This window comes from Pangasianodon hypophthalmus, chromosome 2 (genome assembly GCF_027358585.1).
Source record: "Pangasianodon hypophthalmus isolate fPanHyp1 chromosome 2, fPanHyp1.pri, whole genome shotgun sequence".
NCBI classification, from domain to species: domain Eukaryota; kingdom Metazoa; phylum Chordata; class Actinopteri; order Siluriformes; family Pangasiidae; genus Pangasianodon; species Pangasianodon hypophthalmus.
This window is the reverse complement of record NC_069711.1, coordinates 6192764-6213675: the sequence shown is the minus strand read 5'-3', so window position 1 is coordinate 6213675 and position 20912 is coordinate 6192764. Positions and strand designations below refer to the sequence as shown.

General features: G+C 39.3%; 1 protein-coding gene across 1 annotated transcript in view; it reads right to left on the bottom strand.

Moving 5' to 3' along the window:
* The window catches only part of esyt1b (extended synaptotagmin-like protein 1b), a 57575-nt gene extending 46947 nt beyond the window's left edge, over positions 1–10628 (bottom strand). The window contains exons 1-8 of the mRNA XM_026915872.3: positions 9993–10628; positions 9000–9041; positions 6530–6664; positions 3620–3693; positions 2957–3029; positions 2686–2775; positions 2407–2462; positions 117–237 (exon numbers count right to left, since the gene is read on the bottom strand). Coding sequence (XP_026771673.3) covers positions 117–237; positions 2407–2462; positions 2686–2775; positions 2957–3029; positions 3620–3693; positions 6530–6664; positions 9000–9041; positions 9993–10328 — 927 coding nt within the window. The 5' untranslated portion in view covers positions 10329–10628. The remainder of the gene's footprint in view (positions 1–116; positions 238–2406; positions 2463–2685; positions 2776–2956; positions 3030–3619; positions 3694–6529; positions 6665–8999; positions 9042–9992) is intronic.
* Between the last annotated feature and the right edge of the window lie 10284 nt (positions 10629–20912).

The following is a 20912-nucleotide window of genomic DNA, read 5'->3' as shown; positions in this document are numbered from 1 at the left end:
TATTCCTAATAAAGTGGAAAGTGAGTGTATGTACAGATAATTTTGTGTGAGAGCAGCTATGTATGAATGAATGGTAAATGTATGTGTGTATATGCAATTGTGTGCACATGTGTTACCCTGGGCAAAGGAGAGCGAAGCTGTGCAACCGGTAGATTCGGCACTAATGGAACAGTGAGGCGGTTAGGCAGCACCAGAAAGGAGGCAATGGCATCCATTATCATAGTGTCTGACTTCAAGCTGAGAGAGAGTGAAAGCAAAAAAGAATTAAAAGTGGATACAGATTTATCTGGTTGTGCAAGTCATGATTGCACTAAAGCCCTTTTAGCTACCTGTACTACTGCAGAGATTCAATCACTCCAATTGATACAAACAAGTTTACAATTAAATTAATTTATTACACACCTTTTTTACCCCATTTTCTCCCAATTTGTTCACTTGCATTTCCCACCCATTAGCCACCAGCAAGGAATGGTGGCTTGCACAGGCGTCCACATCTTTCTCAAGTGTTGCTCATGCTACCACTCAGTATGAGTGTAAAGCAATGTCATCACCTATTTAGTGTTCAAACACTCAACACTATGCTTAGACAGTCTATTTAGTGTTCATTATATTTGTATCTGTGGTCTACACCCAAAGGGGGCTTGTCTGGGGTTTTTTTTTTTGGTAACGTGAACAATGGAAAACACCAAAAAACTGGGCTGGTGGAAAAAAGTTATTTTTCATTCACTAATTATAATAATAAATAGAGAGTTGCAGAACAAAACTTTATTCAACTTAACCAAACATCCTGTGGAACTTTCCGACTAGCTTTCTATCTTCTCTTTAATGTGACTGAGGAAGCAAGCTAACTATGTTTCAAAGCAATATTTCCCAAATCAAGAAACTGTTATTTACAGCTGACTACGATAGTTATATATACACTCACCTTTTACTTTGATAGGAACACCTTTACACCTGCTCATTTATGCAGTTATCCAAATATTCATTTATGTGGCAGCAGCACGTTGCATAAAATCATGCAGATACAGGTCAAGAGCTTCAGGTAATGCTCACAGCAAACATCAGGAAGGGGAAAAAATGTGATTTCTGTGACTTTAACTGTGGTATGGTTGTTGGTACCAGATGGACTTGTTTGAGAAACTGATCTCCTGGGATTTTCACATACAACAGTCTCTCATACAGAATGGTGTGAAAAACAAAAAACATCCTGTGTGCAGAGGGTTTGCAGGCTGAAACACCTTACTGATGAGAGAGATCAGAGGAGAATGATCAGACTGGTTTGAGCTGACAGGAAGTCTACAGTAGCTCAAATAAGCACTCTTTACAACTGTAGTGAGCAGAAAAGCATCTCAGAACACACAACACATCAAACCTTGAGGTGAATGAGCTACAACAGCAGAAGACCACATCAGGTTCCACTCCTGTCAGGAAACAACAAGTATCTGAGGCTATCATGAGCACAGACCCACCGAAACTGGACAGTTGAAGACCAGGTGATTTTTTTTCTAATCTTCAGCTGTCCAGTTTGGGGGAGCTTGGCTGACAGGAGTGGAACCCGATGTGGTCTTCTGCTGTTGTAGCCCATCCACCTCAATGTTCGATGTTTTGCGCATGCTGAGATGCTTTTCTGTTCACCATGGCTGTAAAGAGTGATTATTTGAGATACTATATCCTTCCAGGCAGCTCAAACCAATCTGGCCATTTTCCTCTGACTTCGCTTATCAACAAGGTGTTTCCACCCAGTCTGTGTACACGCCAGAGACTGTCGTGTGTGAAATTCCCAGGAGATTCCCAGAGAAGTTTCTTAAATACTCAAACCAGCCCATCTGGTACCATCAACCATACCACAGTTAAAGTCACTGAGGTCACATTTTTTTCCACATTCTGATGTTTGATGTGAACATTAACTGAAGCTCCTGACCTGCGTTTGGATGATTTTATGCACCGTGCTGCTACCATGATTGGATAACTGCATAAATGAGCAAATGTATAGGTGTTCCTATTAAAGTGGACAGTGAGTGTGTGTGTGTGTGTGTGTGTGTATGTATATATGCTGACAATAATATTTTATCAAATTTACTTAGGTTTTTGAGTTTATTACATTCCAGAAAGATCAGAATATTTTGCTGCATGCTATCAGAAACTATTATGAAGCTTGGAAGCAGTGCTGATGCGAGTCAAACTGGGGTCCTTTGGGGTCGTTTTCATTATAAATCCTGTACGATTTTCCAGGAAAATTTTCATTTAATAACAATGGAGAACAATCACTTACAAACAACAAATAACATGCACAAGGAAAGTATTTATTATTAATATTTTTAAAACAACAGGTTTTTAACCAGTTAAATATTTAAAATAATAATATCAAATTGTCCCTTATAAAACAATTATTTCTACTTGACTCACTTGAGTCCTGGAATGTCCAATAGGTTGGTTAGACCAGTCCAGTTGATGTCCAGCTTCTGATGAAGAGGAGAAAAAGGAGAAAGTTTGATGAGGAAGAAAAAAGGGAGACCTGGCACTTCCAGAATAGAATAATCTATATTAACAAGATCAAGGTAGGTATATCATAGTGTGAAAGTGCAGCACTGATATAATAAAAGACAAACTAAATCGAGTACAGACTTCAGGAAAATGATTGAAAAGAAGAAAGGTATAGATGGCTGTGAGTGTACAGGAACTTACAGGCCTACGAATGAAGAACATAGTGAGCGCTCCTACAATGGGCACATTGCCGATCAAAGGCTCCAAAATCACTCTCATCATACCGTTCAGCTGAGAAAGACAGTGTCAAAGAATATTTCTTCACCTTCCCGTAATTACTCTACACTTCATACAGTAATTACGGTTTATTCTAGAACTACAATACTAATTATGTAATTACGGTAATTACAATCTGATATATGGTCTGATGTTTCAAAACTAGGCACAGAGCAGAGTATGAGTTAAAGCTCACCTGTATCCCTTTCACTCCAGCTTTACAGAAATACCTCTTCACCTCCACATTTATCTCCACACTCCCCACATAACTGCACAAAAGTGAGATTTACAGTTACACACCCATCTAGATAATAATGCAAAAAAAATATCTGTCCAAACAAGAAAATTTTATTATGTATTTTAAATTCCTTGGCAATAATATTTAACTTTGGTAAGTGAGAAATTTTTGTTTGCATTGCATTAGTTTAACACCTGAGAATAAGGCCAAAATAAAACATTTGCTGACAAACTTGGAGTGTCCAGCAGCCACTGTAACAATATCCAAGCTTTCAGATGAGCAAGCCCATTTGCCTGGAATTAAAATATTTAAAAAAGTGATTGCCCAGGGCAGCTGTCTAACTCCCACAGCAAATGGCAGCACAAATGGAAGATTACAGTTAGCAAACGGCTAGATACATACACAGACCAAAGGCCTATTTACATGTGAGATTTGCCCCTACTATTTAAACAAAATGTGTATTAGACAAAATATTTTTCTTTTGATAAGAGCTGGCACACAACCTCCATATCCAATTTATTTGCACTTAGATCCTAACTCTCTCTGTGCAGTCAGATAAATAAGTATTACATATTATAAAAACGTCTAGAAAATATTGTTAAAAAAACATTTTAGATTCACCTGATGTAAACATCCAGTAGCACTTGTCCTTTTTCATTCTCGGTATGAGTCTTCACTCCTACAACCTTCATAGCCTGTAAAAACAAGGATATGCAGATTTTTGTATTATGAGAAATTATGTCCAGAAATCATGCTCTTATTAATGTTGTATAAAGAAGATAGGGCCATAAGTCCAAATCTAATCTGCTTCATCATTCAAATCCGCTTTGTGGCAAACATTTGTAAATGTAAAACATACACACTTAACTACTGTACATGTCCTATGCTGTATTCGCTTATTGCACTTTATTTATTTATTTCTGTATTCTTTATCTAAGTGTATAAATAGCTGAAATTCCTTTCTTAGTCAAATATTAAATAGTGAAAAATTAATGCCTATGGATAAATTTATTTGTATCCAAAATGATTTTTTAAAAGTAGTTCTTACTTAAAAACAAGTAGTTTTCATTTAGAACTTAAAGATGTCACTAACAAGTGCTCTGCCTATTTGGGAATTGGGAAATCCTGAGGATGGTGGCAGGCAAAGGAGACAGTTGCAGGTGCAAGTGATGTTTATTTATTCGCAAACAATCCAAAATGTGAGACAGTATCATGATCAGAAAACAGGCAGAAATTCAGGAGATCAGTAAACCACATAAACGAGACAAAATCCAAGAATTTGAGAAACGAGGAAGCAGAACACAATCAAATACCTGAATAGCAAAACACACAGAAAAGGCCTGATAAGTCAGGCAGGAATACACTACGCACCGGAACAAAGAAACACGAGGACTTAAATACACCAACTAATAAGAGAAGAACTGAAAACATGTGAGAGTAATCATGACACATTCAGGAAACAACCAGTGACAAGACAGGGGCACAAACAAGACATACACCAAAATGAAATGCACATGGCCATATATATAAACACACAAAACCCCGGAAGAACTGGCAGCTGTGATGTGGTGAAGCATACACAGGACAGATGGCCAGGATTCAGTAGGCGGAGCAGCGACACCACGGTCAAAGCTATTCAGAGCTAATAGTTGTTTAAACAATCAATCAGGGCACAGCTGTCTAAATAACAGGGCACAGCTGGGCAACAAGAAACACCTGTCTGTCACATGTTCCAATATTTTTGATCACTCAACAGACGGATGGGTTCAAACAAAATGTGCCATGCTCTAAGTTGTTTCTTTCTCCTTATGTTTCCTCAATTCATTGCTCTCATAACAACAACTGGAGATGCACACAGAGATGTCATTAACGTTATGTCCATCGCTGTTGAAGTGTCTTGCCACTAGAAAGGAGAAATCCTTCATTCTGATTGTACAAAGATGCTCAGCCAGTGGTACAAACAATCGGCCAGTGTTCTCTTGGTTTCTCCAGTGTATAGCTGATTACATTTCTTACAGGAAAGACAATAAACAGCTCCTGTAGTGGTGCACGAGGAGAGATGGGTAATAAAAAAATGATCCTTAAGGACCTTTCATTTCTGTATTAATGAATCTAGAATGATTGCATGCAAGAGTGCCACAGGTTCTATTAGCCTGATGACTTAATTCCCTCAAGCAGGTCTTTAAAGCTTTTGTCCCGTCTGTAGGAGATGAGTGAAGAATCCTTAAAAAGGGGAGCTGTCTCCAGATCGTCATAGAAGATTTTCATAGGATGGTCCTATTTTAATGGGTAGAGTCTTTTCCAGTCGTGCATCCAGAAATGTGTTAGGGCTCTCAATGCATCCTTGTTAGGAATGACTGCATATAGGATTTTGATCCATCCATGCTTATCCTACACAGAGTTGGCTATCATTTTTAATTCTGTAACTAAATAACATCTGGATTTTCTCTGCATGTCAGCAGAAATGAGACCACCCAGACAGTCCCTCAAACAAACCCCTGCACATGACCACTCTAACTGTGATTTGCTAGAAAAAAAATGATTCCACAGCAGTGGCTATATGAAATACAGGCTTGCAGCAGGTGAAGATACAAGCCCCAGTGGCAGAGCACTGAAACAGCTACATTTAAACAGCGACTTTTTTCCTTCAGCATATTCTCTATATTCTTCTAAAAAGACATGTATTACTGAATAAAAGGAGGTGTAGAAAAGATTTGTAGCTTCTTTAAAAATTATATGTACTTTATTTACTTTGAAATTTATACACTGTGTCTTATATATATATATATTGCAACAACAATTAATTTATGCAATTTTATGCATTAATTCTAGCTCTTTTGCACTTGTACAATCACTGTTCCCCTTTATTCGCTGTGACCAATGAGACAAATAAACAAAGCAATGAAGGAAAGCAATGAGTAAATTTTAAAATCTTAAAATTTTAAAATGTCTACTTGTAGTGAGAACAAACAAATGTGCCCTAAACAATAAATAATATTATGTAGTGATTCCCAATTACTAAACAAACAGCTACTGAATGTATGAAATAAAAGAATGGGGCAAGTGAGTCATTTGACAGTGACATGCATAGAGCGTGTTCATCTAGACCAAATTTCATCCTCATGTGCTCATGAGCTGTTATCAGCAGAAAAACAGAAACACTACCACTTTTTTTTTTTACCAGGCATTACTACTGCTATTTTCCTTTTAACTTCAGGAGGACATGCTGTGCTCTCTATTACCATTAACTCAGTAATTATAAATCAAGACGAGTGATCATTCACAAACATCTGCTAGGAAACTCAATGTAAGAATTAATAAATGTACATATTGCTCCTTATAAAGTTCTAAGGCAAAAAATGCTATTCCTATTTCATAAAGAATCATGAGGGCCTAATATAGAATATTTTTTATTTGTTATAAATATATAAACTTTTCACAGTCAGTACATAATTCCATACATGTTATTTTATAGTGTTAATAATGTAATTATTATACTAAAAAAGAAAATTAACTGGTAGTGAGACAAACCTTGTCACCAAAGTCAATCTTGGTGAAGCTGAGGGTCTGCAGGTGTACACTGGATGCTCGGATGGATGGTGCAATGCTCTCCGTTAGCAACTTCTCCAAGTACTGACCAATAAATGGCCATGCTTGCTGGATGACCTGCAGATGTGTATACATACATACATACATACATACATATATAGAGAGTGAGAGAGAGAACTGTTCAGTGCAGTTATATAATCATCTATTAAAAAACTAATGTGATTTTGGTGAATTAAATTTGCAGTTACATATTTCTTTCCTCCTGCTACGTAAATTGAATTGACATTTATTAATGTGAAATATGACTTCCTTTTTCTTTTATGCTTACATGGTTCTCCTCTAAATGTCCAGTTTATAAAACTGACACACATAGCATAAACATATTTCTGACAATTATTAGCCCTGAACACCATAAAATGTTTGATAACATTAAGAAGAACTGTATTTATTTTATTTATTAATAACCAAAAACTAACACACAGTTTTAATCAGGGTCCTGCTATTTACGACTCCATCCTGGCATTAAAATCCTGGCATTAAATTTAAATATATCTGAATAATCTGTTGGACACCAGATAACACATGCATGATATGGTTGCTGTCTGTTAACACTAACACATAATATTGATCTTGTACATCTTATACATTCCTCTCTCCCATTCTCTCTCACTGTCGCTCTTTTTATCAATTAAACCAAACATAAGCCTAAAAGATACAACTAATGTGCCACATCATTACTGTCTCTCTCGATCTCACACCATCACAAACACACTGCTGCTATAATCCTGTCATCTGTGTTTGTTTTGCTGCTATAGCAATGCACTGCTATATTCAACATGTGATCTCAACCGACCAGAGACAATTTCCTGTACAAGGGGATTTCTAAATATTTTTATATAACATTTACATAAGCTACACACTGTTTTAGAAGAAATGCTCTGAGATGGGCAAACGTGCCAGAAGGACAACCATCTCAGAAACAGAGGGAAGGAGGAATGCAGCCACATACAGCGAGGTCCTTGAAAAAACCCTCCTCCAGACTGCACACAACCCTAGACTGAGGCGAAGGTTCACCTTCCAGCATGACAATGACCTAAACCATACGGCACGGCCAAGACAATGCCAAAGTGGCGTCAGGACAAGTCTCTGAATCTCCTTGAGTGGCTAAACCAAAGCCCAGATTTGAGCCCTATAGAATATCTGTGAAGAGACCTGAAGATGGCAGTTCATAGTGGCAATCTGATTGAGCTTGAGAAGAAGCTCAGGAAGAATGGAAGAAACTGCAGGTTTGAAAATCCAGGTTTGCTTGTAGAAAGTTACCCAAAAAGACTCAAAGCTGTTATTGCTTCTACAAAATACGGAATAACAGGTCTGAATAAGTACTTAGCGAAATGAGAAGTTTTCAGTTTTTGCTTTTTAATAAACTTGCAAAAAAATGTATTTTTGCTTTGTCATTATGGATTATTGTGTATAGATTGATGGAAAAAAATGAAAATTTTAATCCATCTTAAATCTAAAGGACAATAAAATGTGCTAAAACTGGAGTCTGAAAATCTTTCAAAGGCTTACACTTGTATTGGTATAAAATCAGAACAGTTGGTACATATCCTGGGATGAGACATTTATTGCTTTTATGAGACATTTAAAAGAAGTGAACGGAGCATAGGTTAACATACTCATGGGGTGTGGTAGGCAAGTGAGTCCAGAGCAACTATTACACAAACTCAACTGTTTGGCCCTGCTTTTTTGTTTGTTTGTTTTTTGTTTTTTGGTTACACAGTGATTTCATCTAGTGTATTCTTAGAGCACAGGCCTGACTTCAGATCAAGCAGATTAGTAACTGGCTTCTGGCTAGTGGAATGGTGTGTGTTCTTCCTGTCCTTCCTTTTTCATATAATGCTAATTTGGAAAATCTGGCAGTAGCAGGTTTTGAACTCTACAGCTGAAACGTATCTCAAGCGAAACACATCTATGCCAGGAAGTGGCTGTATGCCAATGTGCGTGCGTGCATGTGTGTGTGTGTGCACAGCAAAACTGATGGCTTTTACGGAACTATCTACCCATTTTCTTGAGCCAGGGTTTTTTCTTGAGCCAGGGTTTTACACAGGGTTATATACATTTCTTTCCTGTTGTGACTAAACCTCTCCAGACACACAACTATACAAGAGAGGATAAAAACCTAAACGTTTTCTTTTTTTTTTTTTAACCTTATTATTGTAAAGGTTTTCATGACTTATACAACTGTTTTATGTAACAAAGGACCAAAATAAAGATGCTGTATATTTACTAAAAGATTGTGAGAGGTTAGGAGACGTAGCGAGTTTCTCTCTTCTGCCATTTTGGGAGGGCTAGAGGTGGAGCGTAATGTTGGGGTTTTGTGGTTTCGTGTAACCGCTGAAAACTGCTAAAGGCAGTAAACACATATTTCATAAAACTGAATAGAGAGACATACCTTATTAAGCCATTCAACCTTCTCCACATCTGGGAAATTTACCTGTGGGATATAAGTAAACAAATGTTTTTTGTGAATGTGAATGTGAATACTGCATGTATCATATTGCATCAGATGCACCAGAAAAGATGTGAGAAAGGAAGTGGTTGCAGCAAATACACAGCTCTTCCATAGCCACCTAAACCCAAAACTTTCATTACTATAACAGACAGACATGCCTTTTATGGATAAAATAGTGGCCATATTCCCCTATCTGCTCAGAAGGAATTTTACCCGCCCTCATAGAAACACATGCCAGGACATTTGGGAATGGACAGCATGAACTGCCAAGACAGGATCAATAAAATACACTGGAGATGGGGGCTGGGACACAGAGACAGACACAGAGACAGAGGGTGAGGGACAGTTAGCAAGCAGGCCATGTAGTTGCTCAAAACAAATGTAATTATAGGGCAGACGGTGTTTACTGGGTAGGGCAGAGGACTGTTATTTCAAACACATGTTGCCTCTGAATTCTTTAACAAAGCTCCAGATCTAAGCACTATTTCATTTACAATTTTCAGAATGACAGTTTATAGTCACTAGCACACATTACCATACTAAACAAAGAGGTATGCAAAGCGAACACTACTGTCCTAAACAGCAGATACACAGCAGCCTGGGAGGTTTGTTTTTATTTTGTTTTCTGAATGTTTCTTTAGTGCAGCAGCTCAGCACACATCCTGCATGCTACACAGCAGTTACACTTCCTATCAGATCATTAGGATTCTTTTAATCAGAAATCCTGTAGATACAGAGAGAGTATAAACTCATCGTGTGGCCTCGGCACATTGTGTGTAACGGTTAAGGACTTTTTCACTCCGAGTGCACCAGGTTGTGTTGCAGCGTCACACACACACACACACACACACACACACACACACACGCAGAAGTGTCTCGCAACACTCTTCTTTCGTCTGCTTTTATTTGTTCGGCTTTATTTCGCTTTCTCACCCAAGCAGGCAGGTCTTTTTGGCTCCTGTACACACTGCAGGATGATTCATGCTCTCCGTTCAGCAGCTGTATGGCGGACCTCAGCCTCGCCTCTTTGGCTTCTCGAGTGTGTTTCCATCCCGAGTAGAGCGCGAGCCCAAACACCACCAGACTGCTGCTCACGCGGTAATATCCAGCCAGGTAAATGGGCAACAAAGCTGTGAGACATTTCCCAAAAGTCCACAGAATGCCCAGGGCATCAATTCCCCTGGCTTCAGGGATCGGGTTCTGGTGGTCTCTGGGCTCGCTTGGTTGCTCCTTTGCTGAAGAGCTCGGCCCTGGATCCTTCTCTGACATCTTTGCACGATTTTTAATTAGTTACTTCAGATTCCAGACAGCGAGCAATGCAGTAAAACAGTTCAGAGCTTAAATGCTGCATCCGCTCTGGCTCCAAGTTGTAGCTGCGATGTTGGTGTTCGATTAAAAATGCGCGGAAAAAGCGCGTCGCAGTGCGGATCTCACCGAGTCGTGACTCAGCTCCCAGGAATGGGACTTTTCCCCTCCTCTCTCGCTAATGGAGCCTCAACCGCGCTCGCGCACACTCTTCATGCCCCGAAATGCGCTCGCGCACACTCTTCATGCCCCCTCTCTGCCTGCCTCTGCTCTCGAGCCAGAAGTGGAAACGCCCAAAAAGTCTGTGTGTGTGTGTGTGTGTGTGTGTGAGACAGCAGAACTGAGCTGAGCTGAACGGAACGATTTTCTGTTTAATTTTTGTTTTGTGTGTGTATATATATATATATATATATATATATATATATATATATATATATATATATATATATATATATATATATATATATATATATGTGTGTGTGTGTGTGTATATATATATATATATATATATATATATATATATATATGTGTGTGTGTGTGTGTGTGTGTGTGTATTGTACACTGAACACAATTGGGTTTGAGATCAAAAGATGAATATGATCAGAATTTCATCTTTCATTTCCTGATATATACAGTGGACGTCCCCGGGACATTATAAACGTTTGCAGGACGTTATAAACGTTCACGGGACATTATAAATATTCCCATGAAGTTTTAAACATTCAGGGGACATTATGAAAGTTCAGAGGGCGTTATAAACATTCCCAGGACATTATAAACGTTTGCAGGACATTATAAACATTCCCATGAAGTTATAAACGTTCCCAGGACATTATAAACATTCCCATGAAGTTATAAACATTCCCGGGACATTATAAACATTAAGGGGATGTTATACACATTCAGGGGACATTATAAACATTCCCAGGACATTATAAACATTCCCAGGACATTATAAACGTTCCCAGGACATTATAAACATTCAGGGGATGTTATAAACATTCAGGGGAAATTATAAACATTCCCAGGACATTATAAACGTTCCCAGGACATTATAAACATTCAGGGGACATTATAAACAATCCCAGGACATTATAAACATTCCCAGGACATTATAAACATTCCCAGGACATTATAAACATTCAGGGGACATTATAAACATTCCCAGGACATTATAAACATTCAGGGGATGTTATAAACCTTCAGGGGAAATTATAAACATTCCCAGGACATTATAAACATTCAGGGGACATTATAAACAATCCCAGGACATTATAAACATTCCCAGGACATTATAAACATTCCCAGGACATTATAAACATTCAGGGGACATTATAAACATTCCCAGGACATTATAAACATTCAGGGGACGTTATAAACATTCAGGGGATGTTATAAACATTCAGGTGACATTATAAAAGTATAATGGTGTTATAAACGTTCGCAGGACTTTATAAACGTTCGCAGGACTTTATAAACATTCCCGGGACTTTATAAACGTTCGCAGGACTTTATAAACATTCCCGGGACTTTATAAACGTTCCCAGGACATTATAAACGTTCATGGCCAGTCCGTTTTAGTCCTGGAGGTACAAGGGCAAACATACATTCAGAGGATGTTTACTGGCTTCCCTGCCTGGTCCCCTATGAAACATGTTCCCTCAGTCTCAGTATGGTCCTGTACGAAACTAATGTATGAAAATAACTTTTGTCCGTCGTATCAGGCTAATAAGGTTACTGACAACAATATGAAATATTATAATAATAATCTTCTGTTACTCTACCAACACACAGCTAGTATAGTGTCCCATACCTGAGTCTGGCCTGCTATTATCCAAATCAGTGTCTTTACGATGTCTGTTCACTATATTCACCTGAAGATTCATTTTCTCCATTTTCTCCAATCCAGCTAGGGCTATAATAAAAAGTGATGTTTATAAACTGTGTGCAATGAAAACATATAAAGGCACAAACTGATACAAACACATTTTAGGTGTATGAACACACACATAGAGCTGTGTTTTGACATCACAAATGAAAAGTGATTTGCTCAGTAACAGACTCCTGAATGACACTACATGCCATAAAATGTATATCTTAATTTCTCAAAATCACAAAGGCCTAGGGTTGAACAGTAACAAGATGTGTCAATACACAGTCAAAAGATGATTGCAAAAACTAGAGGCTAAAAGATGCAGGGATAAATGAGCAATACAGACTCCATTTTAAATTCAGTACACGTGCTGTGGTTTTGCTAGCTATAATGAGATGTGATATGGCAAGAATGAATGCACACACTGACCGTCTTGCGAATCATTTTTTAATTCAGATGTTAGTTTCCGTTGGTGATGGTTCTACTAGAAAGTATAAAATCTTTGTAGCAGTAGTTGGTAATTAGTTGGTGCAGTGTGTGCGTGTGTGTGTGTGTGTGTGTGTATACACTCACCGTCTGCTTCCGCTTGTATACCTGCAATTCATGCAGTTATCTAATCAGCCAATCATGTGGCAACAGTGCAATCGCTTGGAAAAGTCCTCAGTATGTGTAAAAAATAAGAAGTTTTGCAATAACTACAGTTTGCGTAATAACTAAGAATTTGTGCAATAATTACAGTACAATATGTGTAATAACTAAAAATCAGTGCAATAACTACAATATGCGCAATAGCCAGACATTTGTGCAATAACGACAGTATGTGTGTGACAGAGCACAACTCAAGGACACAGCAGAGTGAGAGATGGTCAGATTACCGGTGAGCACAGGAATAAGAAAAGCAAAAAAAGAAAAATTAAACAGAAAATCATCAGCTTTCCACTGGCTCGGTCCAGTTCAGCCCAGTTCTGCTGTCACACACACACACACACACACACACACACAAACACACACACACATTAGCCTTGCTCACTGAGAGCTCACTCATTCCCCACCACTCCCATTGCAGACTCCTGCTAAACCATGCCCCTGCCTGCCACAGTAACCCAGGGGAGCTAGCCACAGTAATGCAGGGGAGCTAGCCGGCCTGCAAAAATCAACCATTACCATCAGCACCCCCTGCCTGTGGACCACACCCGATCCATTCGTCTTTGAAATGTGGTTGGCACCTCAAAAAGCATGAACAGAAGCATGACAAATTGGTGTAAAGTGAACTGTGTTGAGAAATCCATTTTTCCACAACAGGGGAATCTGCCAATAGTCCTTGGTAAAATCCAGGGTCGAATAAAAACAAACCGTGCCTAGCTGATCCAGGAGCTCATCAATGAGAGGCATTGGATAAGCATCAAATTTATAAATCGCACTCACCGAGTTCTGGTTACATCATCAACCCAAAGGCAGACTGAGTCTCCTGACTAAAGGCAGAAAAAAGTGAAGTGAAGTGAAGTGATTTGTGGCCAAGTATGGTAACCCATACTTGGAATTTGTGCTCTGCATTTAACCCATCCAAGTGCACACACACAGTAGTGAACACACACCGTGAACACACACCCGGAGCAGTGGGCAACCTTTTTTTTTTTTTGCTGCGGCACCTGGGGAGCAGTTTTGGGGGTTCGGTGCCTTGCTCAAGGGTCTCACCTCAGTGGTGGTATTGAGGGTGGGAGAGAGTGCTGGTCATTCACTCCCCTCACCTACAATCCCTGCCGGACCTGAGACTCGAACCCACAACCTTCAAGTTCACCTTCGGGTTGCAGGTCCGAGCCTCTAACCATTGGCCACGACTGCCCCCGAAAGTGCCCCAAACATCAAAATTATTTGACGAAAGTGGTTATATAAAATATATAAAGAAAGACGATGGCGATTGGGTTAAAGGCTAAAAAAGACGTCACAGCTGCCAGGAAAATATGAGTCTGACCACACTGACAGTGCCCTCGCGGCTAATAACAATGCCACAAGATGGCTTACAAGTGGAAGTTATAGGATAGCCGGTAAACTTGAAGCTGATTCTCAGAAAAATAAGAGACTTTCAAGATTCTGGCAGAGCCTTGACGCTATCGCTGGAGAAATGGTGAAGGTAAATTTGAGATTGGACAAAGCAGAAAAGTGAATAGCACATGGTGAGGAGAGGCTGCAAAGCTCAGACAAGGTAATGGCTGAAATGCCAAAGTTGCAAAAACCAAAAAAAAAAAACCAAGGAAGAGACGCAATAACTGTGATAAACTGGTACACAGCTTTAGGGAAAGCTATTTCACTGACATCCCTGGCAAAAATGTGTTACGTCTACTGAAGTAAATGCCGAGTCATAATAACAGGAAATGTTAATGCTTAAGTTACGATACACTGAATTGTTTGATGCCATTAAAGACTCTATTTAAAGTTTTCCTATTAAAGTTAAAGTTTTCCTCCTGAGTCCGCACAGTTAGACTTTGGCTAGGTCAGTTGTGGGATCTCACTCCAGGAACTTAGTTTACTTTCTTACCTTAACTGTACAAAAATTGCTTCATATGTGTTCACATTGTTTGATCTTGTTTGTGATGGCCTGTTTTGCTTAAAGGAGGAGAGTAGGGAGGAACTTTTTTCCCTTACGTCTGTATGATGCATAGACAAAATAAATTATGAAATTATGACACTACAGAGTGATATAAAATACTTAAAACACAGTTGGTGCCTATATTATTGCCAGCTTTAAATAGAGTACTAGAAAAGGGAGAGATTCCTCCATTCTGGATGGAAGCAATCATTTCAGTCATCCCTCAGAATGGTAAGGAGACATTGGATTGTGCGAATTACAGGCCAATTAGTGTCTTTAATTTAGATTATAAACTGTTTACATCCATATTAGCACATAGAATTGAACAAATATTGCCCAATCTTGTGCATGTGGATCAGACTGGATTTATATTACATACAAATATAAGGAGAACCTTACACATAAGGAGACACAGTAATGAAAACAATATTCAGGCAATGTTGTTGGAATTAGATGCCAAAAAGGCATTTGGCTCAGTAAGATGGATTTTTTTTATATAAAGTTTTAAGAAGATTTGGATTCCATGTCATATTTATTTTTAAAGTTGTTCAAGCAATTTATGATAGTCTTAGGGCAAGAATAAAAATAAATGGGAATCATTCAAATGCATTTAATTTAACATGTGGAACTCAACAAGGATGCCCCATCTCCCCTCTCTTATTCACTTTGTTTACTGACCCTGTGAGTCAGTCAATAAGACAAAATAAAGATATCAAGGTTATTGAGTTGTTCGGCAGCAAGCAGAACTATTTGAAGAACTATTTGCAGATGACGTTCTGGTTTGTCTGGGACAGCCCATACAATCATTTCAGAACTTACTGACAACATTAGAGAACTTCAGATCCATATTGGATGTTAACTTAATACACAGAAAACTCAGTTAATTATATTTACTTGTACTGTTCCTAGTAGTCTCAGAGCTCTATATAATCTCAAATGGGAGGCAAATACAAATAAGAACCTGGACATTACTCCACCCAAAGAACTTTCTAATTTGGCAAAGGTATGTTATGATATGATAAAAATTAAGACTGATATGAAAAGATAGAACCTTACTCATGCTCTGTCATTGAGCTCTAGCTAGCTAGCAATTCAAGAAACCTGTCCAAAATTATTTCAAAACTTTATAAAGGATTTCTTATCTCTAGAAAGGATGCCACATTATACACTAAGGAAAAATGGGAGATAGAAGGCAGAATATCACTTTCAAAAGAAATATGGGAGAAAATATGCCAAGGTCTAAGGGGAGAATTCTTTAGACTGGAAAGAATTCTGTTGAAAAAATCTCTCTCTTTTTTTTTTTTTATCATGTCACTGCAGAAACACCACCAAGGTTCTGATACAGAGTGCTGGAGAAAATGTGACTCTAGTGATGCAAATCATTTTCATATCTTTTGGGCTTGTCCCACTTGTTCATCATACCCTATCTACAATTTTACAAATTAATATCTCTTCTGAATTTTAATCTCTGTATCTGGAAATGTCCATCTGGACTTAATAAAAAGTGAGATAAAATTATTGAGAATGTTGTTAGCCGCAAGTAAAAAAGCAATAACCAAGAAATGGCTATCTCCAGAACCTCCACAGATTAACAATTGGATAGATTTGATAGATTGAATTGTATATGCCATTTTTGTTACAGAAAGATTGACCTACTCACTAAGAATGCAGAAGACTGTATTTTGCCAGGTTTGGTGTAAACTGATGGAATAAATAACACACTTGTGTCCAGACTTGGTATAAACTGGTCACTTTCCTTTATATTCATTTTAAGTGAATTGACACATGGTTTCCTCACTCTCCTCCTCCAGACAGACAAATATATACAGCACTCCCAGGAGATCAGCAATTTCTGAAATTCTCAAACCTTCCCATCTGGCACCAACAATCGTGCCACGGTTAAAGTCACAGAGATCACATTTTTCACATTCTGATGTATGATGTGAACAATAACTGAAGCTCATTACCTGTATCTGCATGGTTTTATGCATTGTGCTGCTGCCACATGATTGGCTGACTGGATAACTGCGTAATTGAGCAGGTGTACAGGTGTTCCTAAAGTGACCGGTGAGTGTATGTTGAATCTCATTTTTACTGGGCATTGGACCACTCTCCCAGTTTTCTTTAATCAAACACTCTGCGTGGCTTCCGTCCATATAATAATTCAAAAGGGGAAAACCCTGTGAAGGCCTGGGGTATCTCCCAGACTGCAAATAATAAGGCTTCCAATTATTCATGTTCTTAAGTGTTTGATTAAAGCACTCCACTAACCAATCCATTTGCAGATGATTCAATTCAATTCAATTTTATTTGTATTGCGCATTTTAACAATGGACATTGTCACAAAGTAGCTTTACAGAAAAATATAAATACAGAATATAAATTATTAATTTACAAATTTATAAATTTATCCCTAATGAGCAAGCCAGAGGTGACCGTGGCAAGGAAAAACTCCCTGAGATGATATGAGGAAGAAATGTTGAGAGAAACCAGACTCAGAAGAGAACCCATGCTCATCTGGGTGACAATGAATAGTTCAAATAATTACCTTCTATAACTGTATACTACATGGTCAAAAATGTAATTGTGTAACCAGGAAATTCATCATAGTTTTCACATGAAGTCTATTTTGTTGAAGTTATCAAATTGTTCAGTGATGCAGACTTGAGTACAAAACTGTTGGCAATTGCAGTCCAAAGACATCTTCATGGTTTCTAAGTAATCCACAGTAATCTCATGTATCTTTAGGATATCTGTGTGGGGGAATCCTCAGCAGCAGTGAGTGGTTTCCATGAGATGAGAACTCCAATCAGAAGTAGGGCATCAGGCTCAATCAGGCAGGTCTGGAGAACAGAAGGGGTCAGGATCACTGGTATCTTAGGAGTAGCATGTGAAGCTTGACAGAGTGAAAGAGAGAGCAACACAGATTATTAGGTATGCTTATTGTCATGTAATGGTTAAGGACAATGTACACTGTGTGCACAGTGCAAGCAGGGACTCCGGCAAGACTAGCTATGACAGCGTAACTAAAAGGGAGGGCCAGAAAGTAACACAGACATGAAGGCGCCCTGGGACATAAAGCAGCCAGCGACTCCACCATCAACAAACCTTAGTGAATGCGTGAGAGTGGGGGGGCGACAGAATCCAAACATCCCAGTTCACCACAATACTCTATGCCCATGAACCCTCAAGATCTGCTCCTTTACCTAAGAAAAAACTATTCACAAAAGGCTTGACTAAACAAATATGTTTTCAGTCTAGACTTAAACAATGAGGCTGTTTCTGAGTCCCAAACACTGATTGGAAGGCTGTTCTGTAACTGTGGGGCTTTGTAAGAGAAAGCTCTGTCCCCTGCTGTAGCCTTCACTATTCGAGGTACCAACAAATAGCCTGCACCTTTTGACTGAAGTAGGTATGGCGGATCATAAAAGACGATCATTATACATTATCATTATCATATCATTATACCAAGATGCTAGTTTTTCTCTCTAATTTTTTATGATAATAATAAAGTGTGGATCACTTTAATCCCCAATAATTTGTACAGTTCAATTAGTGTACATGATATGAATAATATGCCTTGGTCAGTCAGGATCTCGTTTGGGATCCCAACTTGGGAGATTACACAAAACACTACCTTGCTATGCTCTTCATGGCAATCATCCTCAGAAGTACGGTTTCGTGATATCGCATCACATAGTCCACCAGAACTAATATGAAGCGATATCGTCATGCTGACCGGTCTAATGGCCCAATGAAATCCATACCAATTCTGTCAAATGGGATTAATGGCACGTTAGAGATGGCCTGCAGATTCACCACCTGACATACGCAGCAAGACGCACACCACGAATGCCCGGCCAGTAAAAATAAGCCATTAGCTGGGCTAGTGTTTTCTCTACCCCACAGTGCCCTGCCATCGAGTTATAATGAGCCACATGAAAAGCAGTTTCCTGTGGCTTTTCTGTACCAGTAACTGGGTCATGGATTCTCTGGTTTGAGTGTCCCGAATCACTCAGTATAACTAGTCTTGAATAATAAAAAAAATGGGGAAAGGTTAGCACTGTCCCAGCTTGGAGTTTCTCCCCATCAATCAATGCCACCTGATTCAACGCATTCTTTAAAGTACACTATATTACCAAAAGTATTTGGTCACCTGCCTTGACTCACATATGAACTTAAGTGCCATCCCATTCCTAACCCATAGGGTTCAATATGATGTCGGTCCACCTTTTGCAGCTATTACAGCTTCAACTCTTCTGGGAAGGCTGTCCACAAGGTTGAGGAGTGTGTTTATAGGAATTTTTGACCATTCTTCCAAAAGCGCATTGGTGAGGTCACACACTGATGTTGGTCGAGAAGGCCTGGCTCTCAGTCTCCGCTCTAATTCATCCCGAAGGTGTTCTATCGGGTTCAGGTCAGGACTCTGTGCAGGCCAGTTAAGTTCATCCACACCAGACTCTGTCATCCATGTCTTTATGGACCTTGCTTTGTGCACTGGTGCACAGTCATCTTGGAAGAGGAAGGGGCCCGCTCCAAACTGTTCCCACAAGGTTGGGAGCATGGAATTGTCCAAAATGTTTTGGTATCCTGAAGCATTCAAAGTTCCTTTCACTGGAACTAAGGGGCCAAGCCCAACTCCTGAAAAACAACCCCACACCATAATTCCTCCTCCACCAAATTTCACACTCGGCACAATGCAGTCCGAAATGTACCGTTCTCCTGGCAACCTCCAAACCCAGACTCGTCCATCAGATTGCCAGATGGAAAAGCGTGATTCATCACTCCAGAGAATGCGTCTCCACTGGCATCCACTGGAGTCCAGTGGCGGCGTGCTTTACACCACTGCATCCGACGCTTTGCATTGCACTTGGTGATGTGTGGCTCGGATGCAGCTGCTCGGCCATGGAAACCCATTCCGTGAAGCTCTCTGCGTACTGTACTTGGGCTAATCTGAAGGTCACATGAAGTTTGGAGCTCTGTAGCAATTGACTGTGAAGAAAGTCGACGACCTCTTTGCACTATGCGCTTCAGCATCCGCCGACCCCTCTCCGTCAGTTTACGTGGCCTACCACTTAGTGGCTGAGTTGCTGTTGTTCCCAAACTCTTCCATTTTGTTATGATAAAGCTGACAGTTGACTGTGGAATATTTAGGAGCGAGGAAATTTCACGACTGGATTTGTTGCACAGGTGGCATCCTATGACAGTTCCATGCTGGAATTCACTGAGCTCCTGAGAGCGGCCCATTCTTTCACAAATGTTTGTAAAAACAGTCTGCATGCCTAAGTGCTTGATTTTATACACCTGTGGCCAGGCCAAGTGATTAGGACACCTGATTCTGATCATTTGGATGGGTGACCGAATACTATGGTAATATAGTGTATTAAGGCCCTTTTTAATCTACCAGGAACCTCCTTTTTCATGTATCTTCACATTAGGTCAGCGCTCCGCGCATATGGAGTTCCCTGGGATGCACAATTGCCTGTACATCCCTTACGAAAAGTAATTCTCCCCACTGTTTCTCCCCTAATTCTGTTATTTCTGCTTCAGTTATTTACTCTTTTCTCCTCAAAAACTCATACAAACCATTATCCATAACAACTTTCTGGTCTAAGGATATCAGTGGTGACATACAAACTTTATTTTCTGATCAAATTTGGGAGACAATTACATCATCCTCAAAAAACCCAAATCATCAGATGATCCATTGGAAATTACTACATAGACTCTATCTGTCCCCTTTAAAATGCTTCTGTATGCATGTCTCACCTTCCCCAAATTGCAAGTTATGTGTGCAGAGGGCATATTTACATTTTTTTTGGGAATGCTCTGCACTCTCTCTTTTCTGGTCTCAGCTTGCTCATGACATATCATTCCTATTAGAAAAGGATGTGGTTTTGACTCCAGATCTTTTCTTCTTAAATAACTTTTCGGAATTGGCTCTATCTCCGCCACAGAGAAAGTTGCTTTTAGCTGCTCTTACTGCTCCAAAGAAAATGTTAGTCAGTCGCTGGGTTCCTCCCCATTTAATGACCAGACGTGTACGGGGCTTATTTTTGCTCGACATTGTTTCTATGGAACTATCTAC